Consider the following 10,500-nt stretch of genomic DNA (forward strand, 5'->3'; position numbering starts at 1 on the left):
TTTTTTTAGCTTTAACTCTGAAGGAGAAAATAATCCAAATGCAAAAACATTGCTTGTCTCTTCGTCAAAAACCAAATTCCTTTGCTAAAAAGAGTGAAAAAGACAGCAAATCTGTCAATGTATTAAGTGTACAAATTGTTTTGATAGCTGCACAGTCAGATATTGGGTTCATATCCCCCTCCCATGGTATTCATGTTTATTTCTTTATAAAAAAAAAAAAAAAGAAAAGAAAAAAAGCTGCTCTACAAACTGACATACTAACAAAAAAAAAAAAGAGGCCGCCCATCACCAGACAATGACCAATCGTAACCCTCTCTGTACCACACTTCCTGTCCTGCTATCCAATCACATGAAAGCAGGGGCCACCTTTTGGTGCTCTAATGGTCCACTTTGTTACACAAAGTATTTATTTTTGTTTTATTTATTTGTCATTTTATACTTTTTTCCCAAAACGCCATAATTTGAATCAAAAACTCTAATGTCGAACCGGTCTCATCCGGTTGTTTTTTCTGCAAAATGTGGTACAGGTGTTATCTATCTCATATAATGTTACGGGGATGGGATGGGATGGGATGGGGGGGGGGGGGATATTAAGCTATGACATTTTAGTATGTTTACTTTTTTGTTTTTGTATTTTATTTTCCAATTCAGACTCGCTGCAGCAATAAGTGAGTGAGATTTGAGTACCAAACGCCCCCTTGCCTGACTCTATAAGAAGTGTTTTCAGTGTATATGTTGCTTTTTTCCATGTCTCACACTTACTGTACATTTTGTACAAAGATTCAAATTACAGCAGTAAAAGAAGAGTGTAACACTGTCTGAGTGACACACACATGCACACACTCTTTTCACAAGGCTAACTCTGTTTTTTGGCCCAAATCAAACTATAAAGGATAATGTAGTTGCTCTTACAGTGATGGTGGTTCTTAAAGGTCTAATATACCATTTGCTACATGTTTCTAAAGAGGCTAAATGAACTTATCATTTGCAAACTGATGGTTTCAGTGGCACTATGCATTGCGTTTATGATTTTGGAAATCTAGTTCTCACCATATGTCTCGCAGGCAGTCACATGGTTAATCATTACAGAAACTTCTACATACTTTTTTTTTTTTATACATTCACCAAGCAAATTTTTTCCATCAGCTTTAGAGGAAATTAAGAAGCCTATGTTATTGTCTGTTCCCATAGTCTATAAAAGTGGTTCACTTCGAAAAACATCAGTGGACTGGAAGAACATTAATTTTACTGTTAAAAATGGACAAAATAAGTTGTTTTAAAGTTCCCATCTTGCAGGTGGTATGTAGTAATGCATCATGAGTTCCCAGATTCTGCTTAGTTTATATGTTATTAGACTCTTTATGTATTATATGTTATTATATCTCTAAACCAGAGCAACAGAAGCTATTTTTAATGTATTAACTGATGTCAGACATCAGAGAAGTGTTACACACCACACAATAGGCATATGCAACTCATGAATGTTATTCAGATTTCCAGGTCATCTCATTAAAATCCATGCAGAATTAGATTTTACAGTATTAACAGCCTAAACTAGTTTTATTTAGCTGATCATTTTACAAAAAATATTTAAAAAAATGAATCTGAACAATTATTCTTGACAGAAGATCTGGGGTTCTACGAGTCTTAGCCATTGTCATTGATAATTATTGTTTTAAAATAATAATATTAGCTTTATCATTTAAAGTATTAGGGGCCTAATGCATATCTTAGACATTTCAATGCTGGTTATTTTAGATCTAAATCTGACATTTAATTTTTATTGAAGTTTGATTACTACAGTGTAGGTTATTTAGAGCCCATACCTTTTTTGTAGGGATTGGGAAGCTTTTATTCAGCCTTTGCCACTCTCAACTCGACATGGACTGCATGGACACCTACTGGACTGAATGTGTTTCTTGACACTCAGATTCATTCGGAGCCATCTGCCGGAGAGAGATCGACTCCATCTGATATGACTGAAGAACAGTACATATATGAGAAATATTATATAACGCAGTGGAACATCCTTCAAGTTGTTCAACTTAGCCTCTTCTTCAAAAAAGTCAAAACAATTAGTCGAAATTATTATATAAACCCATAAAAATCCCATTTAATTAGTATTTTTGGTTGAGCAGACCACACTGTAAAACTTGGATGTTTAAGTCTTTTCAACTTAACTTACATTAAACTGGCTTAAACATTAGTTGATTATTGTATATTGTTTGAGTATTTTTTTAATAATTGTCATTTATAATACAGTTTATCCGAAATAATCCCGCCGCAAGTTTCTCTATACCATAAACACAGAGTGTGTACAACATTTGGCTCTAAACTTGACTTTTGACTAAAGTTTCCATTGGTTTGTGTGAGCTGAATGATTTCAACCAGCGCTCAAAATGGCTCTTCTGGCAGTTTAGGAGTTTACAACACCCCCACTGGGCGACACACGTTACAAGAAAATAACTTTTGACGCTTGGGTCGCATTCAAAACCTAAGGTGACATTTAAACATGGGTAAGTATTCTTATAAATAAAAGTTTAAATCTATCACTTGCATAAATTCTAATCACCCTAAATCTGCCTCAGAAAACTCAAAAAGCGCTGAAAAAAGTAACAAATACCACGTGACAAGGCCGGTAGCGCCCCTTCAACAGCGGATCTGGCAATAATTACACCTTAGTAATGACATTGACTGTTATTGTATTTCATAAAACATATTTAGGAATAAAATAATATTATTTATAAATATTTAGTAACTCCCATTTTAGATTGTTAATGGCTTAGCCATTCTATGAACTGTCCCTTGTAGCAGTTTGAAGGCTCCGCCAGGCCGGCAGGCGGCGCTCTACTCCGTTATCAAATTACGTATTATACGCGCGCCGGTCGGTGTTCTCGGACGTATTTTGTAAACAGTCGCTTTTCTGTTTAAAATAATTCAATTTATTTCTCTCCATGGACGAAGAGTACTACGGCAACGTTGGAGAATGGGAGGGTCACGACGGCAACATGGTAACTTAGTTTAGACACACCAAGATATTAGAATTATAATCTGATATCCTAACTACTAACTTACTTTAAAATCAAGACTTGCTAAATACTGTGTTTACCATTTTCTTATATCATTATTTATATCGAACTCGTTCAAATAATAACGTGGTACGTTAAAAATCCACGATTCTACCATGATGCCAAATAAAACAAAGTAACTTACATGGACAAAACGAGGTATTACTATGGTACCGCCCAACAACAACAAAAATTGCTAGAGCTGTCGTAGATGTCCGTAAACACAATAGTAATAGTTAAATGTAGCCTAATATTTCAGTAACAATAGTTAATATGTTGGATTGTAAGATCTATGATAATTTGAACCATTAAAATCTCGTTAAATAGCTTAAATTAGTTTTTAGAAACTAAAATATGCTTAACAGTTTTCTATCGCTTCAGGAGGATGGATACGCGGATGCTGAGACTGATGGAAAAGTTCAGGAGGAGTGTCTGCAAAAATTCTCCAGCAGAGACTACATAATGGAGCCCACCGTGTTTAACACCCTGAAAACGTAAGTCAACCAAATGGAGAGAGGGGTGATTTCCATGGATAAAGCTTTGTCAGACATGTGCAGCTGTGTTTGTGTCCCTGTCTGCGCAGGTATTTCCAGGCAGGAGGTTCACCTGAGCATGTGATCCAGCTGCTCTCAGAGAACTACTCTGCTGTTGCACAGACGGTCAATCTACTGGCGGAGTGGCTCATCCAGATGGGTCAGTCAATATGTTGCCAAATTATTCAACATAAATACGTTTATACTTGAATTTCTGCACACCTCTGTCGTCGGTCGGTCAATTAACGGATAAACTTGCGCTTTGATTGGACTTGTGACACTGTTCAACGCTAAGGCGGGAAAAGAAAAGTAGCTGATTAAATTAAAACAGTTTGAGAACTGAGAGTCACACTCACACCTATTATAAAAAAGCTGTCAGCATCTCTAAACACTGTGTCTCCTTTGCAGGTGTGGAGCCCGCGCAGGTGCAGGAGCGTGTAGAGAATCATTTAAAGAGTCTGTTGATCAAACACTTTGACCCTCAGAAAGCTGATTCTATCTTCACTGTAGAAGGAGAGGTGAGCGTTTTTTAGTATTAGTTACTGTATATCCAAAAACACTAGCCAGACATGATTTGTGTTCACGTTAAAGGTGACAGGAAATAAAAATTCACCATATCTATTTTGCAAATGCATGTTATAGATCTTATTGTGAATGATTCAGTAACGGCCACATCTCAAAATCCAACCAACGACCAATGCATGAGTGCCCTACTTTTTTTTATTATCCATTATTACACGCACTGAAGAAAAGATTTGTGGCTATTTCCGTTTCGTCGTAACGTTTAATTGAGGCTAATGAATGCAGTGTTCGTCTCTGTTAAGACACCAGCATGGCTGGAGCAGATGATAGCACACACAACATGGAGAGATCTATTCTACAAACTGGCTGAGGCTCATCCAGACTGTCTGATGCTCAACTTTACTGTCAAGGTAAAAGAGAAATGAGCTGAATTGAGTCAAAGATGTTCAGATTGCTGGAATCAGTTTATGTAGTGGTATTACATTTCTTGTTTGTGCATGTTGTGCGCAGTTGATTTCAGATGCAGGATACCAAGGAGAGATCACAAGCGTGTCCACAGCATGCCAACAGTTGGAGGTTTTCTCCAGAGTCCTACGAACGTCTCTCGCCACACTACTGGATGGAGGAGAACAGAACCTGGAGAAAAATCTGCCTGAATTCGCTGTGCGCATTGCAAACTCTTTTTTTTATTTTTAAGGCCACTGTATATGTTTATGATTGCATTTTTATAATCAGATCTCATTTTGTGTGTGTGTTTTGAGCAGAAGATGGTGTGTCATGGTGAGCACACGTACTTGTTTGCTCAGGCCATGATGTCCATCCTCGCTCAGGAGGAGCAGGGCGGCTCTGCAATGCGGCGCATTGGACAGGAAGTACAGAAATTTGCCCATGAGAGGTGCATTTGTGCAGAAAAAGTTGTTTGATTTGCCTTATTGATCTTCTAGTTAGCAAACAAATCAATAACATTGTTATTATTATGTCTAGGGGGCATGATGCCAGTCAGATCACATTAGCGCTGGGCACAGCTGCTGCATACCCTCGTGCATGCCAGGCTCTTGGTGCCATGCTGTCCAAAGGGGCTCTGAACCCAGCCGACATCACGGTCCTATTCAAGATGTTCAGTAGCATGGATCCACCTCCTGTAGAGCTGGTCAGAATCTGTTTACATTTATGCATTTAGCAGATGCTTTTATCTAAAGTGCCTTACATCAGAGGAACATAAGCCAACAATATTTATAGTATACAATGACAGGTTTATTAGAAAGCTAGATTAGGAAACGAGCAAGAGCAAAAGAGAAATGCAGAGAAGACCGGTTCACACCAAAAACGAGAAGTATAAAGATAACTATAGTGGTGTCCACACAAGCGGACGTTATCGTTCTGTTTATTCTAAGCTTGTGCTTGTCTGCCGCTTTAAATGCTTGAGCTTGTTACAGCAGGATGTATTCTGATTGTCTGACAATGTTTTTACTGTTCATCTGCTGGATAAAATCGGTCTGTAAGTGATTCCAACGAGTTTCTCTGTGCCGTTATCATCATAGCTGTGGTGTGAACTCTGCTATTCTTTAATATTGAGAACGACTTTTAGAGCTATATCTTTATAGTTATCATTCTTGGTGTGAAGGTGGCCTTAATCCTTAATACTTCTTGTTCTAACCCATTTGTATATTCATGTTTAAAAGGATAATTCACCCAAAAATGAAAACTCTGTCATTAATTACTCACCCTCATGTCTTTCCAAACCCATAAGACTTCTTTGAAATACAAATTAATCTTTTTGATGATTTCTGTCCCTCCATTTAAAGTCTATTCAAATGAACCCAAACCTCTGACGGTTCAAAGTGTTCATAAAGAGATCGTAAAAGCAGTTTAGTCAAAGTCTTCTGAAGAGACACGATCACTTTACATGATGAACAGATTTCATTTAGTCTTATATGCACATATAAACATTGATCAGCGAACGTACATAGAGCACTCAAATACGGTAAACTGAAGCTCAACCGTACTTGCTTGTCATGCAAGCATGCTTGAGCTTTCGCTTATCAGATGTGTTTATATGTGAATAAAAGCCTAAATTAAATCTGTTTATCATTTAAAGCAATTGTGTCTCTTCAGAAGACTTGGATTAAACCGCACACTTTCAATGGAGGGACAGAAATAACTCGGATTCCATTGAAAACATTTGTCTTCCAAAGATGAATGTAAGTCTTATGGATTTGGAGTGACATGAGGGTGAGTAAATGATGACAGCATTAAAAATTTTGGGTGAACTAACCCATGCACACAAATCTGCTATATTTCTAACACTTTGTTCCTAGCTTAACAAAAACCTATAGAAAAGTGTAGTGACTAAATCACTGTGAACTAAACTGCTCTTCTCAACATGTAGATCAGAGTTCCTGCCTTCTTGGATCTGTTCATGCTATCGCTATTTAAACCCGGAGCTAAAATCAACCAAGACCACAAGCACAAATACATTCACATCTTAGCGTACGCCGCTAGTGTTGTGGAAACATGGAAAAAGGTGTGTAATAAATACACACTTTTCACATATATTTAAAAACTTAATTGTCAGTCCTTTTGTTTTCCAGAAATGTTGTGGTTAATTACATAAACTGACTCTTATTTCTAGAACAAGCGTGTGAATATAAATAAGGATGAGTTGAAGTCCACCTCAAAGGCCATTGAGACGGTTCATAATCTTTGCTGCAATGAAAACAAGGGAGCTACTGAGCTAGTAGCAGAACTCAGCACATTATACCAGTGCATAAGGTATGTACACACATTTATCTTTAAAGGGATAGTTCACCCGAAAATGAAAATTCTGTCATCACTTATTCACCCTCACGTTGTTCCAAACCTGTATGAATTTCTTTCTTCTGCTGAACACAAAAGAAGATATTTTGAAGACCAACAGTTAATGGGCCCCATTTACTTCCATAGTATGGAAAGAAAATGCTATGGAAGTAATTGAGATCCATCAACTGTTTGGTTTCCAACCTTCTTCAAAATATCATCTTCTGTGTTCAGCAGAGGAAAGAATGTGAGGGTGAGTAAATTATGACAGAATTTACATTTTTGGGAGAACTATCCCTTTAATGCTTGTGCACGTGAAACCCAAAGCAAGCTGTATAATCTCCTCAGATGCAGAATTTTTGCTCAGTGTAATTGCACCTATGACCTTCAGTGCTGTTAATTGTGAGCGCACTTGATATCGTCTGCATATGGAAAGTGTACATGTTCTATGGTGTGATATACCGTTTAAAGGTTTGGGGTCAAGTCTCTTTATATTGTAACAATATATGTGTCTTTACTGTCACTTTTGATTAAGTTAATGTGTCTTTGCTTTAAAAAATCTTACTGGTCCCAAACTTTTGAATGGTAGTGTACTTATAACATATACCTCCGGTTTCACAGACAAGGCTCATGCCTAGTCCCAGACTAAAATGCATGTTTGAGCTGTCTTTACTGAAAGCAACTTAAATGTCCTAATTGAACTAAGAGCTAATCCTGACTTAATCTAAGCTCTGTCTGTGAAACCAGGCCTAAACAGTTGATATTTCTGTATTTGTGTGCAGGTTTTCAGTGGTAGCTATGGGAGTGCTGAAGTGGGTCGACTGGACGGTGTCTGAGCCTCGTTACTTTCAGTTACAGACAGACCACACTCCTGTCCATCTCGCACTACTGGATGAGGTAACCCTAACCTCAATGTCAAACTATTATATTTGGGGTCAAACATACCAACAAGATACCAACTGGTCACTACCCAAACCATTATTATGAAGATACTGATTCGCCATATTTTAAGAATAAATTTGCCTTTATTTCTCAGATCAGCACGTGCCATCCGCTCCTCCATCCTCAGGTGTTGCAGTTGCTCATCAAACTGTTTGAGACAGAGCACTCGCAGCTTGATGTCATGGAGCAGGTTCGTAAGAGACAGGCTGCAAAAACTAAAAGCATTTTTATTTCCACCTCCAGTGCTTAAATTCATAGCTAAATTCGGACTGTTATTTCAGATGGAGCTCAAGAAGACCTTACTGGACCGTATGGTTCACCTATTGAGTCGAGGTTATGTTCTTCCAGTGGTCAGCTACATCCGCAAATGTCTGGAGAAGCTCAACACAGATATTTCACTCATTAGATACTTTGTTACAGAGGTGAAGATCACGTCATTTCTTAATAGAATACATGTTGTGTGCTTTATTCACGTCTGAGCTTGGTTCTCTAAAGTCTTCCTGTCCCGCTTTCAATTTGGACAGGTTCTAGATGTGATAACACCTCCATATACCTCAGACTTTGTCCAGCTGTTTTTGCCCATCCTAGAAAACGACAGCATAGCGGGAACAATCCGCACAGAGGGAGAACATGACCCTGTAGCGGAGTTCATTGGTGAGTTGACCACAGTTTTATTTAAAAAAACAACAATGAGATTTGAATGAACCATGAATTATTTTATTTTTTTTGAGGAAGTACCTTTTAAAAAAGTTTCTAGCCAGCGCCAGCGTTTTTGATCAGTTTCACAAAAATGTCATGGCCTCCAGGCCCCAGAATTTCTTTTTTTATGTTTTTTTTTTTTTTTTTTTTTTTTTAATCTGAACATGCAATATATCAGAAGAAAGAACAGAGCCGCTGCTTTTATTCAAAAATAAAAAACGTTTTATTCTATCTTCATGCATTTTTTTTTATCAACACTTGAAAGTAAGTTTCATTTTAAAAAAGCAACATTTTGAGCAAAAAGAGAAAATCACGTTTTTGTCAAAGACTTTGTCCGGATTATAGTATGGAGTAAATCGCTTCCATCAACACCTCCAAAGCTTCAGTCCTGTATCTCTTTGTGGATTCAGTAACATATGCTGGTGAATGTTTGATGATCACGTTATTTTACTTGTGCATAAGTCTATCGCTTTTTTCTGTTGCTCCGCCTGTGTTTTGATCCGGAGATTAATAGCGACCCCTACCATATGAACATGGAAACATGGATTGCCAGTTGTGTAATAAATGACGGAAAATTCCGTCAATGGCAGGCTTAAGGGGGCATAAATTCATCAAGAGCACATGTGTCAAACTCTGCTCCTGTCCTGCAGAGTGTAGCTCCAACCAGATCCAAAACTGGAGTTTCTAGTAACCCTGAAGACCTTGATTAGCTGGTTCAGGTGTGTTTAACTAGGGTTGGAGCTCAACTCTGCTGGACAGTGGCCCTCCAGGAACTGATCGAGAAGAACCATGACTTGCCTGCAATTCACAATTATGCAGATTTACACATACAGTACTTTATTATTAATCTGTAATTTTGTGTTTGTAGCTCACTGCAAATCCAACTTTATCATGATGAACTAAAACCACATTAGAAATTGGTGGGACGTTTGAAAAAGGAAAGGATCCACTCAGACCGGAGCACTCTTCATGGATGGACAGCCGATTTCAGTGTACATAACTTTTGTCTTAACCAAAATATTTTGTTCTCAAAATATTGACATGAATGCTGAACTTTGAATGTGTGTATTGAGGTCATAACTCTTAGAGCCTCTTGTGATGTTGGTTTTCCTTTTTGTATATTGAATTTTTTTATTTTTATTAAAGTCACCATGAAATCAAAATTGACCATTTTTTTTGGAACATTCTAGTATTTATTATAAATTATTTATCTGTGCACGTAATTATTTTTTAATTCATGTGCCTTCATAAACTTTTATCAAAATAAGTTTTCCATGGACAAAATCAAGTCCCGTCTTACATTTGTTCTTGTTCAAGAAGCCGTTTCACTCGGATATGTCACAACATACAAGACTGTAACTTCTGTTTCATGCCACCTTAATACAATCATGTTTAAAGTCTATAAGTGTCACCATTTCAAATGCAAACAGTTCCTCAAGCTTCTCTTGCACTTTACTTCATTATGTACAGTGGCTTGTATATACAATTCACATATTCCTATAGTAAAGGTAGATACATTTATTTATTTGATGTAAATGACTGTTACTTTAACTGTTGTGTTTCTTCAAAACATTCCCAAACTAACTCGATTTAACAGAATAAAGGGCTATTGCAATTTAAAGTTCTCATCAGATTCAGATTCTAATCTTGAATCAAAGGTCCAAAGCATTTGTTAAAACTAAAGGTCTGGCCCTTGAGTGCTGTACTAACTGGCAATGAAAACAGACAGTTTAGATGTTGGTGAGTTGACCTGAGGCCTGTTTCATAAAAGACACTAAGTAAGGCGGGGATTAATCTCCAACATCTGACTTGAATGAACCCAAAAGATAAGGTAGGGCTAAAGCGGTTTCATACAAGGTCATTGAAGGTCACACAATCGCACTAATTTGATCCAGGTTTATCTGCTGTTTAAATGTGTTTGCAAGAATCCCCAGTTTTAA

At 37.4% G+C, this 10,500-nt stretch overlaps 1 protein-coding gene across 2 annotated transcripts; it reads left to right on the forward strand.

Moving 5' to 3' along the window:
* Positions 1-2,844: 2,844 nt before the first annotated feature.
* Positions 2,845-10,079, forward strand: nelfcd (negative elongation factor complex member C/D). 2 transcript variants are annotated; one of them, XR_014031187.1, is made up of 15 exons: positions 2,845-3,011; positions 3,450-3,562; positions 3,652-3,761; positions 4,010-4,119; positions 4,426-4,533; positions 4,634-4,786; positions 4,888-5,018; positions 5,108-5,273; positions 6,513-6,647; positions 6,756-6,895; positions 7,702-7,816; positions 7,956-8,051; positions 8,143-8,283; positions 8,393-8,515; positions 9,429-9,719. XR_014031187.1 is itself a non-coding variant. In XM_081380226.1 (15 exons), exons 1-15 carry the CDS (start codon positions 2,955-2,957, stop codon positions 9,461-9,463), a joined length of 1,740 nt encoding a protein of 579 aa, XP_081236352.1. In that variant the 5' UTR covers positions 2,845-2,954; the 3' UTR covers positions 9,464-10,079. The 2 variants fall into 2 exon arrangements, 1 of the variants encoding a protein (XP_081236352.1); XM_081380226.1 differs by having other exon boundaries at positions 8,386-8,515; positions 9,429-10,079.
* The last annotated feature ends 421 nt before the right edge of the window (positions 10,080-10,500 follow it).

Source organism: Scardinius erythrophthalmus (assembly GCF_964197995.2).
Source record: "Scardinius erythrophthalmus genome assembly, chromosome: 12".
Lineage (NCBI taxonomy): Eukaryota > Metazoa > Chordata > Actinopteri > Cypriniformes > Leuciscidae > Scardinius > Scardinius erythrophthalmus.

What these genes read in the sequence shown, in the direction of transcription:
- nelfcd (XM_081380226.1), top strand. Translation starts at nt 2,955, where the DNA reads ATGGACGAAGAGTACTACGGCAACGTTGGAGAATGGGAGGGTCACGAC. An exon ending in TCTTCACTGTAGAAGGAGAG is followed by an intron (nt 4,120 to 4,425) that starts GTGAGCGTTTTT and finishes GTCTCTGTTAAG; the next exon opens with ACACCAGCATGGCTGGAGCA. An exon ending in AAAATCTGCCTGAATTCGCT is followed by an intron (nt 4,787 to 4,887) that starts GTGCGCATTGCA and finishes TGTTTTGAGCAG; the next exon opens with AAGATGGTGTGTCATGGTGA.